The sequence below is a fragment of the Falco punctatus genome (genome assembly GCF_963210335.1).
Source record: "Falco punctatus genome assembly, chromosome: 7".
Classification (NCBI taxonomy): Eukaryota; Metazoa; Chordata; class Aves; order Falconiformes; family Falconidae; genus Falco; species Falco punctatus.
The window spans coordinates 30,002,737-30,021,385 of record NC_137587.1 but is presented as its reverse complement, the minus strand read 5'-3'; the positions used below and the strand labels follow the sequence as shown (position 1 = coordinate 30,021,385).

The window sequence follows — 18,649 nt, the reverse complement described above, 5'->3', positions numbered from 1 at the left end:
AAACTCTGTCTTGGTAAACCCAAAGAAAGTAATCCTTGATCCTGTGACTGAGACACTAACCTGAGATATAGGAGTCTGGTCTTTAGAAGAATAAAAATCAGGTCTGATCATTTATTTCCAGCAGGGATTTCAACATGAATGTTTTTCCTCCACTCAGACAAAGCCAATGCATCTTCATGCAGCATTTGTTATCTTATACCAAGCAAAGCAGGAGGAGAGGCCTTCAGGAATCTGCAAAACACAAACCCTAGGTTATGCTCTGAGAATAACATCATTTACTTCCCATATGAGAACTGAGTTCTCACTCACCACTGATACTGTATTTGACAGAGCACAAACTCAGCCACAAGAATAGCTTTCAGAAAAAATAGAATTGAAGACATAAAAATCATCTTAATTATAGCAACTGAGTTTCAATGAACAGAAACATCTGCCTTTTGGCAGACAGCATGCCCAGGAGCTGTCGGCACTGATTTGATACATCACATTAGAAGGGACAAGTGTCTAATTTAGCTGTTTGCTGAGACCATGAGAGCATTTTGACAAGCTGTGCTAACATACTAATAGACTGGGTTCAAGACACTTTTGCACAAAACGGCCCAAGTCCGTGACGGGCAAATTAAATTAGAGAGCATTTAACTGACAGACTCTCGCCTCGGCAGTGAGCGCTGACTGTTTCTCCTGTCACGGGACATGGCGGGGCCTCGCAGCGCTGCAAGGCAGCAGCCAGCTCCTGCCAAGCAAATGGCTGCTGCGGTCTGGGGGATCACTGGTAGGGTTTATCTGGGGAACCGAAACTGAGCTGAAGCAAACCACAAACCCTGTCATGATCTTGCTGCCCTTTGAGAAGTTCCTGCCTAAAATGGCTGCTTCTTACCTCCGCCAGCTGACAGACCCATGCCTGGGGGCAGCCATGGCCACCTGAGCTGGAGCTCTCACCCTCACCAGAGCAAACCGTGCATGAGTCAGGGCGCTGAGGGCCCCGCCGGCCCTGCCCGGCCTCTCGCACCCTGCCCATGGCCCAGAGGCCTGCAGCGGGTCGCCGGCTCCCCCTGCCCTGCCCACATCCCGGCCTCGCCTTGGCCTGTCCCCATCCCCACAGCACTGCCCAGCCATCCCAGGGCCATGTCTGATCCCGGCTCCCTTCAGCAGGGTCTCACCCAGACCCACCTCACCCTCGGCAGGTCTCGGGCAGGTCTGTTGCAGTGCCTCGCACTTGTGCTTCTCCCCAGCCCTCCTCACTGAGCGTAGCCCTGTGGGGGACAGGCCAAGGCATACTGTTCCCCTGAGGGACCGACTAACCGCTGGCTTTGCTCCAGAGCATCAGGGGGTTGCCTGGTGCCACCCCAAAACACCTGGAAGCTGGGGGACACACCAGGGCCTGCTTTGGGGGCTGCTGTGGGGGCCAGGCTGCATCCCCATCATAGGGTGGGAGCAACAAAAAGGCCTCTCACTTGGACATCTTGTAATCTGTGCTCATACAGCAGCTTTCTGACTTGTGCAAACACTTTTTGTGTGGTGCCAAATCCTACTCTCACCACAAACCACCAGCCGTACGTTTCTGTGCCTTGTAGCAGGGCCGCTCATCCTGCCCTTACACACTCTGAACAGGTGTTTGGAAAAAACCCAGCAAGTTTCCTGATGTCTGCTGCTTTGCAGTGTTAAGCAAGTAGTCATTTTGGTCAATGCTACCTGAAAAAAAATTAATCCACGCACATATGGTAACATTGCTGTCTTTTATTGAATAGAAAAATACCAGTATCTTAATTTTCAAATAACTTGCAAACCATTTCTGGACATGAAAATAAATGGATTGCATGCTATTAATATTCTCATAGCTTCTCATTTGCAGGAGCCAAACTTGGTGACGACAGTGCTTTTTTAGGGACGGATTTTCTACTTATTGCTTTCAGCAGGCTCTACCAATCTTCATAATAGCTGGTCAATAATTGAATATCTCTCAATTAGAAAGTGTCAACAAATGAATACCTAATTAAAAAAATAGTGGGAAAATCACTTTGAAAGACTTGAATCTCATAAAATGTGAGTTTTGAATGATACATTATCACTGTTGCCTATCTTCATGGAACATTACCCTAATCCCTGATGCTGAGCTTATGTACCAATATATGCAAAAATCAAGTAGCTGTTAAAGTAGAATAAGATGATGAAATACAACACTTAAAATACAAGCTAAAAGATTCATACAGCTACATATATTAGCCACACTACTAGTCATTTCCTTACAGGTCTTTTAATGTAAATTATTCTAATATCTAATTGCTGCAAAAATCAGAAATGTGGGCACTCCAGAAGGCTTTGGACAGAGCAGTCCATTATTTTAGTGGGAAAGAGCTGGGTGAATATTTAGGCCCCACAGTACCGAAGGCTAAATCCTTCTTTGGTGTAAATCCATCAGTTTACCCCCACCTGAAAATCTGTTTGTATAACTGCTTTGCCCTTAAACAGTCCTCAGCATTTACCAAAGCTGGAAAGGAACTTGGTAGTTTACATCAATTTGTAACAAACTTGTTGATTTCCTGAGCATTTGGCAGTGGAGAAGAAAATCTTTAAATGTTATGATATGGTTGCAGTGTATAAAAAACATACATTTTGCTTTTTCAATAATTATTTTTTTACGGGATCCATGCTGCTATTAGCACGGATATATTTTCAAAGTAAATTCACTTTGTTCAAGTACTTCCTGAGCAGTTTAGTTACATGGGAACTGCAGAGGCTTATTGGTCTGGTTACCAGTCCTTAATGCAAACTGCTAAAGAGAAAACTTTCACCTACACTTCTTAGAAAAATTTATGTTTTCCAGGAGAGGGAAATTTTTTCTTAACATTATCTGCCTGGAAGAATGATAATTCTGAAGCATTACTTTATATCGGATAGCACAATTATTATTTATGTAGACATCCATTTTTTAAATTCTACTGCATTTTTACATTATTATTGTTCTGCTTTAACTAAACACAATCTTAAAGTGCACTTTTTTCCCTTTTACTTGCCCTTTTTTGGCATTTTATTCCAATTCAATCCTTTTTAATGCTTTCAGTGAAGATAACTAGAAGGGTCCCAATATTTATCTGTTCTGTTCCTTTTATTCTGCAAGTGGTCATTCTGCTGGCCACCCTGGGACTTGAGTTAGATGTGTGAGCCTTGCTCCTGTTGTACCTGCACACAAGGGAATAGTTGCCCTCCTGAGCACCTGGTGAAGCTCATGCCGAAGGACTGGCTTTTCTCAGTCACGCCCTGTGCCCCCTGGGTTCCCTCCAGCCATGGTATAAGCAAGACTCACAATTATTTCATGATTCATCTGCAACTAGTCCTGACTTTTTGTTTTCCTATGTGTGCGCCTCAGAAGTAAGCATTTGGGGACCTCTAATTTGAATTTTTTTAATTGCTTTTCCTTGAGCTTTTTTTTTTTTTTTTTTTTTTTACTTTTACTAATCATCTTGTTGTCAAGCTATTACAATAAAACCAGGATGAGGACATCTGATCTATATAGTACAATAACACATCTTAATACGGTTTAACATGCTACTTCTTTTTCACTTGCTTTGTACCTTGAGCAGATGTCATCATTGAGCTGCCTTTGGAGATACAGGCAGTAGCTTTTTTACTTGCTTCTATAAATATTGCTTAGAACCCATCTCATGCACTTTAATGTTTTCTCTTCAAAATAGAATATACTCAAGTACTTTGTGGTATTACATCTGGTAATAACACAATGTTGCTGGAGTGCCTCAGAGTTATTTCTAGCTCTAGGAATGTGAAGTATTATTCTTCAGGTTTTCCACTGTCCCTTCAGGGGACAATATTCTGATATTGTTTCCTGGAATACCCTAGTTCTAATTAGTTATTAGAGCATTTGTGCTGGCAGTTGGACTAAGTCAGATGCAGATTCCTTTCCCCCATCACAATACCTATTTAGTATTAGAGCTGTGTCATGGCTACAGCCTCCTGCTCACAGTTTTTGATGGTAATGAGCTGGTAACGCAACTGTTGGGACTCTTTGAAAGCATTTGAACCTCTTGGTTATTTTCGACCACATTTGATACAGGGGTAGAAATATGAAAAATATTAAATTTCTACAAATTTTGTGAAGGTAAGTGCCTAGAAGAGAAGTGTGCCTGAGGGAAGGGCAGGGCAAGCTGCTACCTGGCCTGTTAGCAGCCTGCCCAGGCACTGCCAGCTTAGGATGAGCTGGCCAGGGAGCAGGGGGCAACACAGGAGATGGGTATTAAAAATGTGGAAAACAGGATAACATGGTGGGCTTGCTATGGCTACAGGAGGGAGCTGAGACTATCTGAATATTCGATATCCAGTGGAGTATTGGATTAGGGTGTCATTGGGAATAGAAGGAAAGGGGCCGGATTTGTTTGCTGATGATATAGGGAATACGAGGATGTTACAGTGTTTACAGGGAACAAGTATGGGTGACATAAATTTGTATGACACAGGCATTATTAGTTCTGCTGCTCACTTAAAAAACTTGTTTATGGTGATCTTTAATAGCTATATTAGTGGAGAGGCTTTTAAAGTAAAGGAACACCTGAGCAGAATCTTACAATTTCATCCTTAAGCTCTTCCAAAACTGCCCATCCCTGTAAGCACCTGCCCCGGCAATGTGCAGGGGGTCAGGGCACTTGACCTGCTGGCTGGGCAGCGAAACCTCCATCGGAGGCCGGGCAGCCAGCTGAGGTGCAGCCTTTTCTGCCACAGCAGTGCATGGACGCAGGGCTGCAGGTGAGTGCCCTGGAACGTGGTGCCTGGGAGGTTACCTGGCTGGCAAGCCTGCTCCCTGGGAAAATCACCGCTGGATAACCGTGAAAACAAACAGCAAGAGTGGGGAAATCCCTTGCTACTGCAATCACAGCAGCCTTTGTGGTATGGGGCTGTGTGTACCTTCACCCCTGCAAGTCGCGGAGGGTCCCCAGCACAGTGAGTGGGAAGCAGGTGGTGGCTGTGTTCATGTCAAAGGTGTTTGGGGTGACATGACCACACTGTGCAGCAGGCTGGTGTTGGAAACATAGACATTGTTTTAAAGTCGCCCTTAGAACGTGACTGAAAATAACTCTAATTTCAGGTTCAGGCACCTAAATAATTTAGATCTTTTGGAGATTTTATTTGGGAGGAACCCAGTCTATGAAGATACTTCAGTCCTTCGGAAGAATACTCTGTTCCTGTAACAACAACTCAGACATGCTTTGATTATCATGTATTCTGCTGCTGCAGCTTACTACAGCACCAGAATTATCAGGATACTGCATGCAGCAGGCTCATTTGCTTACACACTTAAGGACAACTTCTGGAAAAAGCAGCCCTAAAAATCTCCCACACTACCGTCCACCTGAAAGGAGACCAGTGTTTCCCGTTTAAAAGTCCCAGCTTACATCTAGTCCTCATCAACATCCAATGTCACTTTTAGTGAGTTCTCCTCACTTTCTTCTCTGTGGTGCTGTTCTACACTGTCTCTGTTGCTTACTAATACTATTAACTTAAATTTGCTCCCAGAGGCCCTGTGCTGTTCTGTGCTGGAAATTGCAGTTATGACTGTTGCCAAACAATTGTGATACAACTCCTCTCATGTTGCCAAACAGTTGTGATACAACTCCTTTCATGAGCCCATTCAAAGTTTATCAAAATCAAGAGAGTGATGTCTTTACTGTATTGACCTACTTCCCACAAAGCGGATTTTGTATATTTAATATATAACTCTCCAGAGTTCAGAAAGGGAGCAGCATGCTCTCCAGCAAACCTTAGCTCAGACCAGCTTCCCTGCAAGGAAGATTTCCTTACAATGAGTATCTGATGGGAACACAAAGTACATTTTACACCTTTTTTTTTTTTTTTTCTGTCAGACAAGCATTTGCTAGTGGACCATAAGCCAAGATGCCTTAGGCAAACAAATAATTAACTCCCTCACATTCAGCCAATTCATTATCAATCCACAAGGTTTGTTTTGGGGATTGAAGCAAGAAAGTTTCTGTGATATGCTGGTCACACAGCTCTATTCCTGCTCTCCTCCTGCTGTTTCAAAAAGATAATCAACAGCCTCACACATCAAGGGAAAATTGTTCTTGAAAAACCTTTCACTTTTAGCCACTCAGGATGAATATTTCTAGCATAATATCACCTAAAATAGGATTTGATGTACAAACTTAAATTAAAATTGAACTCATATTTATAGAATAATATTCCGTGGTGATGTTTGATTTTTTAAATGGATTTTAATCAGTAAAACAGAAATACATGACATGGAGGGAAAAACTCAACCCAAGTCCTACTGTGTTATTGCCAAGTACTTTTGTAGTTTTCAGACTGAATTCTTCCAGGTAGTCTTTCAAGTAGTTTCACCTACTTCTGTAGCTCTGGGAACACAATTTTTTTATAAGATGTGACTGTAAAAGGACAGAGCAGGGGTTTATGCTGGAGGCTTGGTAAATCAAGATTTACTTTTGTTTGATTTTAAATTTTAACTATCCATTCCCCTACTAAACACTTGTGCAAATTCATTCAGGGATCTGAAAGCTATTTCTGGCTCATATTTCACAACCTGGAATAAAAATATTGCAACTGCAGCTTACTGTCATTTACATTTGATGAAACTAGCATGAGATGAGTGCAAAATTGTTTGGGAAACATTATTTGAACAGCAGCATTTGCAGAGTGATAGCTTAGTTTCAAACTGGAGGAAGGTATCTGTTGGGTTTTGCAAAACTTTCCCTGGGTCAATATTTTTATTAATAACTTGGATGATGGAATAGAGAACACAATTTTTAAGTCTGAAGATGATCTCAGACAGTCATATATAGAGGAATGAAGCTGGGTTTATTAATATTGATAACATAAAGCTGTGGGCTGGCTTTAGGGGTGGTGGGTTGGCTGATGTAGATAAGGTGCTGCTGTGGCTAGTTCTGTTCAGTGGTTGGGCAGCCAATGAAGAGAGAGAAGCTGAGGAAGAGAGAGGAGGAAGAAGCAGAGAGAAGAGAAAGAACATGTACTCTGGATGAGAAGAGACTAGGAGAAGGCAGCAGAGGGGCTGGCATGAAGAGTATGCTGGTATGAGATGGTAAAAGACCTTATTGCAGCTGGCTAGCTTTGAGAGTGCTGTGACAGTCAGGGGTGTCAAAGATGCTGAGGACTAGAATTCAAACCCAAATGGCTATGGAAAAGTGATCTGAAAAACTAGAAGCAATTCAACAATAATGTAAGATGGTACACAGGAATAATCACCTATGTAGACTAGAGGCACTACAGTGTAGGTAACAGTTTTGCCAAAAATAATTTGATGCTAATAGCATATGACAAATTGAAGATCAATCAACAGTACTTTAAAATAGCAAGCAACAGCCCAGAACCTAAATGAACAGGTTGTTGTAAGAAAGATGTGGAAAATAATTGTGCTGCTCCATGTTCCGTTAATAAAATATTTTCTGAGTCACTGTATCTGATTTTGAGCACCATATGTCAAAGGGGAAAAAAGTGGATCTAGCAGATAGTCTGGAGTACAGTAGAGCAACTATAGGAGATGTCACACGTGGAAGGGGATTTTTCTAGTCAGACATAGTGAAGACTGAATGGAGATATTGTGAAAAATCACTTCTTTTGGAAAAGGAAGGGAATATTCTAATCTCCGTATTCGGCATGGCTAGAATGCAACCGATGCACTTTGGCTGTAGCTAGGGAAAGTGAAATTAAACATTTAGAAATTTTTTTTTTAAAAAAAATTGCAATAGGTTGCCTGGGACAACTGTAGAATCTCTAACACTGGAAATGCATGAAAAGCACAACAAAGTTCTCTGATTTCTTGTTGTCATGAACTGTGTTCTGTGGATACTACTTGCTATTGCACAGATCTGTGCATGGTGTCAAACATGGACCAAACCTTTTGCAGATAAGGTGACACATTTCTGTAGTTTCAGTGGTTTAAGCACAGGGCATCCAAGGAAGGTAACAGAGCTCAGGGTAGGGACTGAGCTATAAATAAAAAAGTTAAAATCTTGGCAGATTAAAGAGATCTTTTTTTTAGTGATGCTAAAGTATCGCAACACTCACTGTTCTCCCTTGGGATCTGTGCTGCATGTCTGAGGAGGTGTAAGCTCTCTTTGACACCTTCTCGGCTGACAGGATATTCAGAACATCATTCTCTTTGTGCACCTCACTGTTTTTCCCTCCTGACCTGTTTTGTGTGGCTTTTCTTGTATCTGACAGGTTGCGAGCCTGCTTCTCAGACTTTTTCTCAGGTGAGGTGCTAACATTTATGAAAACTTCCAGGATGTCAATTCTGTGTGAGACTTCTCCCCCTTTGGCATTTTTTTTTTAAATTGGTCCATGTTTAAAACAGAGCAGAGGCACACAGACACATATGCACAGTCTTATCACATGCAATTTGTTTCCATGAGGTTTCACGCAAAAATGCTTTAAGAACATCTTATTACTGCCTCTGGTACTGGTGCAAGAAATCGCACTCAAATGCCAGTGAAGTCATGGCTGAGAAGATGATGAGATGAAAGTCTTTAGCCTCTATGCCATGGTTGTGTTTTATAGCAGCCACGAAGATTAGTCCTCAGGGAAGAAAGTTAAAGTCAAGACTATTGCTTCCCTAATACGTGGGGAAGTCTGGAGTGTTACTGATTGTTGCTGTGCTCAATGAGCAACACAGACCCATTCATTTATTAAAATGTGGTAAGCCGAAAGTAATAATGACTCTGCCAATCAACTCAGCCTCTACTGAAGGCATCATTCGATAGTATATAAGTGTGGGCAAATTGCAGGCCAAATGGATGTACAAAAAGAAGCAGAATATCCCTTCCAGCTGCCGTGGCATCAAAGTGACTTCTGCTCCTCTCCATCCCAAGTACCTGCATGTGATACTTGTATTCCAACTCCCTAAAAACTGTCTTACTACTCTCAGTGAAAGCAGGAATGAAAAATAATAAAAACACATCTTTATGATTACATTTAATGGATGAGGTAGGGCTCTGAATCTACATTGAATAAAGAGGTGTTTGTTTTATGACCATCTTTTTTGACAATGAGTCCGCTTCCAAGTGCAATGTTCAACAGAGGCAAACCCCATCGTATATTTGGCTGGGAGAAGGATTTGATGAACTGACAGAAAGATGAATGTGTGTGTGGGGGGGAAGAAGGCAAGAGGTTCTTGCAGGTGTGGACTGAGGGAAGAAAGTTGAGGGAAAGAACAAGGTGATACAGGCAGTAAGCACAGAGCAAGACCTGTCCTTGCAGAACTGAAGGAAGTTTCAGGGAAAATGAGAAATTTGTCAGAGCTCTCCAGCTGAGGAAATGAGTGACTACTAAACAATTCTTAGATATAATAATCTGGATACTTTCAATTATAAGTAAGTCTTCCTTATAAGTAGATCATTATTTTGTAGACCAAATAATGGTCCCTGGGTAATAAGCTGGTGCAGAACTCAGTATTGCATGAGTAGAAATAGTATTTGCACAGCTGGAGGTAAAAGCAAAGCTAAAGGCTAATCAACATTTCTTTGGATTATTTTGTAAAGTGAAATTAATTCTTGTGAAAAATGTCAGATAAAGAGCCCAGTAGCAAAGTCTCCATTGATTTCAGTGGAGAAGAATCAGTTCCTGAGCCAAGAACGGAGCAAAATCCAACATGCAGAGCTAAGCCAAGATGCCATGGCTTGCTTGCCAAAGGGTAATACCCTGCCTAGAAGCCTGGGGCTGATAGACTAACTGGCCTTTTCATATAGTGCCATCTGTAATAACACCACCAACCATAATGATATCTAAGGATCAAAATACCCATCTGCTATGTATTAGGCTGAGAATAGCAGCTGCCTAGATGCTATTTACAAAGAAATGTGTAAGCTAAGTATTTGCCCAAATGCAATAGCTGCAGAGGAAAGGCATTTTCTCTTGGTATGGGGGGCTGGCCAGTATTTCATGAGAGAAGGGCACTCCCAGCACACCGCAAGAGTGCTACACACAGCAGCAGCAGCACCCAGCAAATTACAGATATTTGCACTCATGGGCAGGAACTAGCTGGACCTGCTTTGGAAAATGGTTTGGAGACTAGATGGCATCCAGAGGCCTCTTCCAGAGTAAATTATTCTGTGAATTTCTGAACTGGTGGTTCTGGAAAGCATTATCTCTTGTTTACTTCTGGCCCGGTACACTAGATGCAGACAATACGACGCCCAGAGGTTAATAGCCAGCAATTGCTGCTGCAGCAGCAGTATGGACTTTACTGGTCACACAGCATCTCCCTGACCATTGCAGAGATGACAGCAATGGTGATTCCAGCCTTTTTAAGTCTAACAGACTTAGCACAATACCCACTATTCAGACCATCAGCTCATTTCTAGCATGTAGAACAGATGAACAAATGCAACTTTAAGGTTCTTTGATTGTATTTGTTCATCAGTGACCTGGATGAAGGGACTGAGGGTACCCTCAGCCAGTTTGCTGATGACACAAAACTAGGAGGAGTGGCTGATTCACCAGCAGGCTGCACTGCCGTTCAGTGAGACCTGGGCAGGCTGGAGAGCTGGGCAGAGAGGAACCCAATGAAGTTCAGGAAAGGCGAGTGCAGGGTCCTGCACCAAGGGAGGAACAACCCCATGCACCAGTACAGGCTGGGGGCTGGCCTGCTGGAAGGCAGCTCTGCAGAGAAGGACCTGGAAGTGCTGGTGGACAGCAAGTTGCCCATGAGCCAGCAGTGTGCCCTGGTGGCCAAGAAGGCCGGTGGGATCCTGGGGGGCATTAGGAGGAGCGTGGCCAGCAGGTCGAGGGAGGTGATCCTCCCCCCTCTATTCTGCCCTGGTGAGGCCACACCTGGAGTGCCGTGTCCAGTGCTGGGCTCCCCAGTTCCAGAGAGATGGCAAAGTACTGGGGAGGGTCCAGTGGAGGGCTATGAAGATGACTTGGGGACTGGAGCATCTCCCTTGTGAGGAAAGGCTGAGAGAGCTGGGCCTCTTTAGCCTGGAGAAGAGAACACTGAGAGGGATCTTATCAATGTCTACAAACATCTTAAGGGCGGGTGCCAAGAGGATGGGGCCAGGCTCTTTTCAGTGGTGCCCAGTGACAGGACAAGGGGCAATGGGCACAAACTGCAACACAAGAAGTTTCATCTCAGTGTGAGGAAGAACTTTACTCTGAGGGTGCCAGAACACCGGAACAGGCTGCCCAGAGCAGTTGTGGAGCCTCCTTCTCTGGAGACTTTACAAACCCACCTGGATGCGATCCTGTGCAACCTGCTCTGGGTGAACCTGCTTTAGCAGGAGGTTGAACTAGATGATCTCCAGAGGTCCCTTCCAACCCCAGCCATTCTGTGATTCTAACGGTTGGACTTGATGATCTTAAAGGTCTTTTCCAATTAAATGATTTTATGATTCTGCAATTTGAACTGTGACTATTCACTAATAAGACCAAACCACTTCAGTGAGCTGGATGCAAACCTAGTTAGCAAAAAAAGGAGGATTTCTGCAGCCTCAAGCAGTACATGTAAAGGTTATGTAAGGTTATTTTCATTTTTATTCATGTGCATCTTTTTCTTCTAAAGGTATCAAAAAGCAAGGTTATGTTTTCTCAGGTAAGACCACAAACAGAAAACACTGACAGTGTTCTAATGCTTTGAAAGGGGAAATAGATCTGAAAGATATTTTAAAAGATAATTGAAAATTAGGCCATCTTTCCTCTCTCTGGGAGCTTCTGCATGAACACCTAATAGAAAACCCAGGAATCCAGAAACTGGCACACTTGCTTGGAAAGGAAGCTCGTTGATTCTACTTTTATTTAAACTTTCCCTTTCTAAAAAGCTAAGTGACCTGAGGAAAAGGATATTTATTTTTAAACAAGTCTCACTATTGTGCTCTCAAAATCTTTGCAAATTTATATTCTTTATTCTATTATCACAAATAATTTCAAATAATGAAAACGGAAGGCAAATATTAGAGTGGAACTGTAGAAAAACAAAATACACATTAATGTACCCATCCCAAAAGGTTGTCCTTACATTTACTAATGATTTTAAAAAGCTGCAGTGTTGGAGTTTTTTTCTGGTCTGACATGAAACAGCTTTATAAACATGGGTCATATCAAAAAGCTTCTGACTGCTTGGACCTGAAGCGTCATTCTTTGTGTTCACACTGTGTTTCTCTTAAATCTAATAAAGAATAGGATTGTGTTAGTCCACTTTGATAAGAAATGGCTTTAATTTTCCTAGTGAAATGTGACCTTTTAAACGGTAAGCACAGAGTACTGTGTGGGCATTGTTGCGAAGATATGTTTGGAAGATACGGAAGAGGGAAGGGATTGTATTCTTACTTCCTAGGTTAAGCAAAAAACTGCTGTGAAAGTTCTCAAATAGACAGATTGTACTCGTATATTTGGCAGTATTTTCTGCCCAGGGCAAAGACAACACTTGGCTCCACAGCTTGTAAATTAAATTGGAACAAAATAACTTTGCTAGTTCTTAAAGACCGCAAGAAATTATGGTATTATCCAAATGTTAGCAACTGAAATCAAAACAACAAAAGATGCAAACTTTATTGATTGAAATGCTGACCCTTCTCTCAGCTAAGGCTTGCTGAGCTGCTGTTCCCAGAGTGGGGACATCAGTGGGTCATATCAAATGGCTCCACTTCCACAGCTGTTGGGAGAGGAGTCATCCAAACCACTTAATACCTTCCACCTCCTGAGGAACTTTATTCAAATATAATGTTAATCAGAAAGCTCTTTCCCCAACCTGATCTCTTTCTCTTGATTAATTCCATCTGAGAAATGAAGCTAGTTTGGTTTTCATGTTCAGCCCAACCTTCTCTTTTTTATTCAATTTGTAAATGTGTCAAATATAATTAAAACTGGCAGAGGCCAAGATTAAGTCAAACAAACTGTAAACATTGCTTGTGCTATTTGGTTGATGCAAAAAGTTTGCCATAAAAGGCTTTTAAATAAATGAATTCAGCTATTACTGTCCGGCAGCACTGAAACCTTGCTGCAAGTGTTTGAACTTTTCAGGGACACTGTCAGGTCAGCTTAAATTCAAAACCTAATACACAGTTGGGACTCTGAAATTGCCTAAGGGAATTAGGTACTTGGTTTCTACTGAAAGTCAAGGTGAATTGAATTTCAGCAGGAATTAGATGCCTTCAAAAAGCCTGTTCGTGTCCTTGTAAAGAGAGGACCGTGTCCTTCACGGAGATGAATGTAGCTTTCTTGACAGCTACATAGCCAGCAAAGCATCTGCAAAACCTGACTAGCCAGAAAACCCTAAGGACTACCTTTACTCATTTGATGGTATTTTGGTTAGCACTGAATATTTCCTTTCAATGTGCAATAATTGTTTTGTACAATAATAATATTATTAAGGTGTGGCATAATTATAAGCCCAACTTCCAGATTACTCCATTAAGGACTTTCAGTTTCAGTCTGCCAGGCTGCAACTTGCAGTTTAACCCACTGATTTTAGTGGTACTCCTGACCTGTTAAGTGCAGATTCAGAGCATCAGTACATCCAGGGTTTTCCTTAAAACATTTTTTCAATAAAAACCCCATACCCATATCTCATTAGCCATCATGCAAATTCATAGCAGGCAATAGGGAAACTCAGTACTTTTGAAAGCAGGCTTCTGTCTTGTTGAGTGAGATTTTAGTGCTAAGCAATACAGCATTAAAATTTAGATTGCACAGTTTTGAAAATAGATCCCTGGCTATTTGACACCATTTCCTTTAATTCCTGATCACTACTTTAAAAAGTAATGCAAGAAATGTGATGTTGTCTGTATTTTTATTGTAACTAACATGATGCTAAATTATGAAGTGAGCTTTTTGGGATTTCTCTGTCCAATGCCTTTAACAAAACCCACTGTAGTAGCACCATTGGACTGGAGTCAGAATGTCTCTTTCCAATCTTAAATGTCTTCTTATTTATCTCCAGATATTCTCTACGAATTCTAATGGTCTCCTAGGTAAAGCTACCTCACTCAGCATTCAGTGTGGCTGCTACAGAGGGAACTCAATGACAAAGTCAGAGGTCTTCTGGGGACAGGATGACACCATAATACAAGATGGCACAGTCACAGAATGTACTGGTCCATCTCTGGAATAGCAATTCACATCTGAATAGAGACGATGAGATGAAATTAGTGCACTTATTCCCTCTTTATCTTCAGTGGACATGAAATCAGGTCACAAAACCACTGCAGAGAGATTTACAACTGGCAGACTCGGGTCACGGGGAAGCCAGTGCTTGAGATCAGGACTGATCAATGAAGGCAGAGCTAGCAAACACCAAAGGTCTCATACAGCCTTGCCCAATCTATTTGATCAAGACTACATATTAGTCCCTTGATTTCATAACCACAGATGTTTTCAGATCTGTTGAAAATAGGTGATAAAAGATTCCTTTGTGGTGATGAATAACTGAGGCTTGGTATCACAAAGAATGGAAAGGAGCAACGTAACTTCCTTATGTCTTGGGAGCAGCTGAAATCGTCTGAAGACTGTCCTAATGATTTGCTACTAGAATGTGTCATATTCTATAAGTTAAATAATCCCTGTTGAATTGACTATACAGGATGTTTATCTCTTTCCCTCAATGTATACGTTTTTCTCTCCTTCTATTTGCTTTCTCACCTTTTTGCTATGAATTTTGCTCTGTGTTTAGACTTCCAGAACCAAATTTTGAAAGCTAATTACATATGGAAGGATTTGAGTGAAAATCCTATGTGGAAGCCAAATCCTTCATTAACAATGATACAGAACTATATAATAAAGAAACTTGCATGTTTTGTTTGTTTGTCTAAGATGAAAATGTGTATTGCCTCAATCATCTGGAAAAGGTAGCAGTGTTGAGTAACTTCTGCCTTTAGCGGTCAGCAGAATCTGATGATTACAACTTAAGAGTTAATGATCGGCATAAATGGAGAAGTTGCACTTTTCAAGACTGTGGCTGTTCTGCCTGGGATGAGAGCCCTGCTTAAGCAACAGGTAAAGTACTAAACAATTTCTGCTAGTTGGCAGCATGAGGAATACTTCTGTAACAAAGGTATCTTAGGTTTGCAGGCACTGAACAAAGGTATTGCTGAATGAGTTTGGAAAGAAGGCTTCAGAGCAGTACTTTTTTATATCCAAGTATTTTTATTCAGTGAGGTTGAGACAAGGTCTTGGGAGAAGAAAAAAGGTGTAACAATAGAATAGATCTTGGGTACTATAATATCACCTAAAATAACTTAGTGGCAATTTTTGCTAATACATAACCCCCCTGAAAAAAACAAGTCAGACTGCTTTTCTCACCAAAGTTGGGGTTTGGGAGCCAATTCAGATTTTACATGGATGCAAATGTGAAGGAATACTCTTAGGGGTATTCCACTGCTACACAGCTGAGTTGATATCAAAATCTGGACTAATGGCTTCAGCTTGAAGCTCTCCTTGTAAGGACGGACAGCAGTATTAGACTTTTAATCAGGACATTTTAGCTGTAATATGTCAAAAGAGCTTGCAATTCTTTTCACTAGTTAAGTAATATCTGGTTTTACTTTATCATATGAAAGGATTCCAAGAGGTATGTTTTTGTTTTCAAATTCATATATTGCTTAAAATAAGTACTAAAATGCTATTCTAAAGCATTTGGAACCTAAATAAAAGAACTTTTTGGCCAGAATGAAGAACAAGGATATGATATTAGTTCCTAATACAATTAAGCTGAAGAGGCTGTCTCCATTGTTCCATATGAGAGAAATTAAGAACTGCATAATGGTGTTTTAAATTCCCTAAACCTGTAGTATTCTGCAATGTTTTCTAGCTGTGAGAAAACACTTGGTCCTGAGGCACGTAGTATTCTTTTCAGGGGGAACTGGGTCAGGTCTTTCATGACCAGTTCTGCTTATTTACACCCTCATATACTGTTTAGCTTTAATGCATTGCATGGTTAAAGAAGAATCAGGAATTCAGCCCAGTCTTCCTTAAATTCTTGCCAGACTTTGTTAATTTAATCCCTCATTTCTCCAGTTACCTAATAGAACGGATGATCTCATGGTCATTAAAGATCAGCTCTTTTCCTGTTTTCATGCTCTTCTTGTTATTATTCTTCTCATTGAAATCTCCTTTCTAGTCATAATGAATGCTTGGAGCATTTCATTGAGAAAAATGAGGAGTTAAATATTTTCTATGTCCCTAATCAAGACCCTGCCATTACCATCACTGAAAACCAGAAAAGCAGCTGAAGAAGGACAGAATTACATAAAAGGTAAAAAGGACACTGCCAAAGTGATTTTGTGATCACAGTAGCTTATAATAATACATTGAATGTTGGCATGGCAATCTAATTGCGTACTAAAGATTGTTGTGTAAACTCAGTTACTACTTGCATTTCATAATGCTGATTTTCAATTGCTTCAGTCACAATTGAGCAAAATATGAACTGGAATTTGGAAGTTTCTGATTATTCTTGTGGAACAATTCATACAACTCATCAGTGTGGCAGTTTTCAATGTCATTTGATATTTTTGAAACAGAAAGCCACAGTGATTTAGTTCTAGAAGAAAAAGTAGCCTAGAAAAAAAATCATTTGTTTTGCAAATGCAGAGAAGAAAACAAAAATAGGATAAATTTTGACAGGGAAAATGAAGACTACATTAAATTCTAAAGGCCAAGGTCTCTTCTCACTCACATCACAATAGCTCCAGAATAGTCCTACCAACTTTCATATTATTTTCCATTAAATTAGATCTACAATATCACAGAGAAAGGCTGATTCCTCTTTTGGTCTCAGGTAAGCTACTTTCAGAAAACAGGTATGACGAGAATAAGACAGAAAGCTCAGAACAATCTTTGAATTAAGAATGTGTTCAGTAGACACACTTGGTTTCTTCCCATAGCACAGATTTCTTATCCTGAAATCTGTATTTCACATAAATTGGGGAGAACAGGACATGGAAAATTGATCTGAAGGCTAAATTAGATTTCTTTTGCAATGATCTGCTTGAGGAACAGAAGGAAGGAGAAGGAGGAGGGCTGAGACTGTGCAATTCAAAGAGCAAAGACATTGACAGCCCCAAAAAAGTGTCAGAGGTCTTCCAGCAGGAGGTATGCCATTCATATCCATCCCACCCTCTTGTGACACTCTTTCCCTAGCTACTTCCACTTGATTCACGTTGTTTCTATGCTTGTTGAAATAGTTCACACTGTTTCACTATCACTGTAATTCTTTTACCTATCCACACTTGTCTCTGCCAGTCTGTTATTCATAATTGCTAGGGCTCCAACCCCACCAGAGAATCCATTTTGCTTTGAATTAGAGCTCATTTGCCTCGGATAGCCATTAGCAGTTTCCGACAGCTGTTTCTGCATGATGGCCAGTGAGACTTTGTTGGAGGCCAGGAAGTCTTTCATGGAGATCATCTCGCCTGACAGCCGGCGTCCGTCTGTGTCACTCTCATTGACAACATCAGTCTCGATGGAGATGTTTCTCCGGCTGCGCACATTTCCCGGCATTACCACATTCCTCCGTGAACGAAATAATTTTCTTTGGCATCTGTGGCAGCACCTGCAGTCCAGCTTCTTTAATATCCAGTTTATGGATTGTTTGATGACAATAGAGATCACATTAAATAAGGAATAGATGCAGCACACCCCCATGAGTATGAAGACAAAATTGCCAAAGCGGTAAAGACCTTGGCTCTCATAGTTGATGTTCTGGCTACTGACCAGATCACCGAAACCAATGGTGCTGAAGGCCACGAAGCAGAAGTAAAGTGAGTCAAAGTAACTCCACCCTTCTATCGGTGTGTACATTGCAGAGGCACAGCAGGAAATGATGAGTGATGCTACACATAAAATCAGCATGACATAGTACACGGAGGGCTTCCAGCCTGCCAGGCTGTCCACCTCAGATGTCCCTGAGCCCCGCCGGCTGTTGTGAGGGAGAACCCCTTTCCTCCTCAGCTGTCTTTCATGGCAGGACTTCATGACATAGGCTATGACAGTGATCAAGCGCTCCAGGAACAGGTTAAAGAACAAAATGGTCCCTGCACATCCTATAAGGCCGTAAAATATCAGAAAAATTTTGCCTCCAACGGTGGCTGGGGTGGTCATGCCAAACCCTGGAAGACAAAACAGAACAGTTGAAAAAAATAAACCTGTAGTTATCGTGTCAGGAGTTTTGTCACATGCAAGACCAACGAACTGGCAGCAAATCCCTGTAGTACAGCTCAGCTCTGGGAAAAAGCGGACACTCTCCACAGCTGTTACCCACTTGTGCTTGACTATGTCCCAGCACTAAGGGGAAGGAAATTCATGTCAGCATCTCCTCCAGAATCAGAATGAAACAAAAAGCAGAAGAAAACACAGAAAAGTGTTTTCAAATAAAACATTTAGTGGAGGTCTGAATTTTGGTCTGATCGCTAGGCTTACTGCATCCCTCTTTGTGCCTTGGATCACATCCAGGCTTTGATGTTATCACATCCACTTCCTTCTCTCTGGTGCTGTTCTGCACCATGGGTCTGACCCAGAGGTGGCTCTGGCCTTGCAGGGGTCCATTCCCACCACGTTTTTTTAATGCAAGGTGAAATTTTTCTGACCATCACTTAGCTCCTGCTGTAAGTGCAGGTGGCATATCAGCCAGCACCAACACCCACCCCAGCCCGGCCAGGGA

The 18,649-nt window shown here is 41.6% G+C and overlaps 1 protein-coding gene across 1 annotated transcript in view; it reads right to left on the bottom strand.

Annotated features, from left to right (window-relative positions):
• Window positions 1-18,649, bottom strand: part of KCNK13 (potassium two pore domain channel subfamily K member 13) — a 120,906-nt gene that overhangs the window by 35,826 nt on the left and 66,431 nt on the right. The window contains exon 2 of the mRNA XM_080396735.1: window positions 61-18,098. Coding sequence (XP_080252861.1) covers window positions 17,206-18,098 — 893 coding nt within the window. The 3' untranslated portion in view covers window positions 61-17,205. The remainder of the gene's footprint in view (window positions 1-60; window positions 18,099-18,649) is intronic.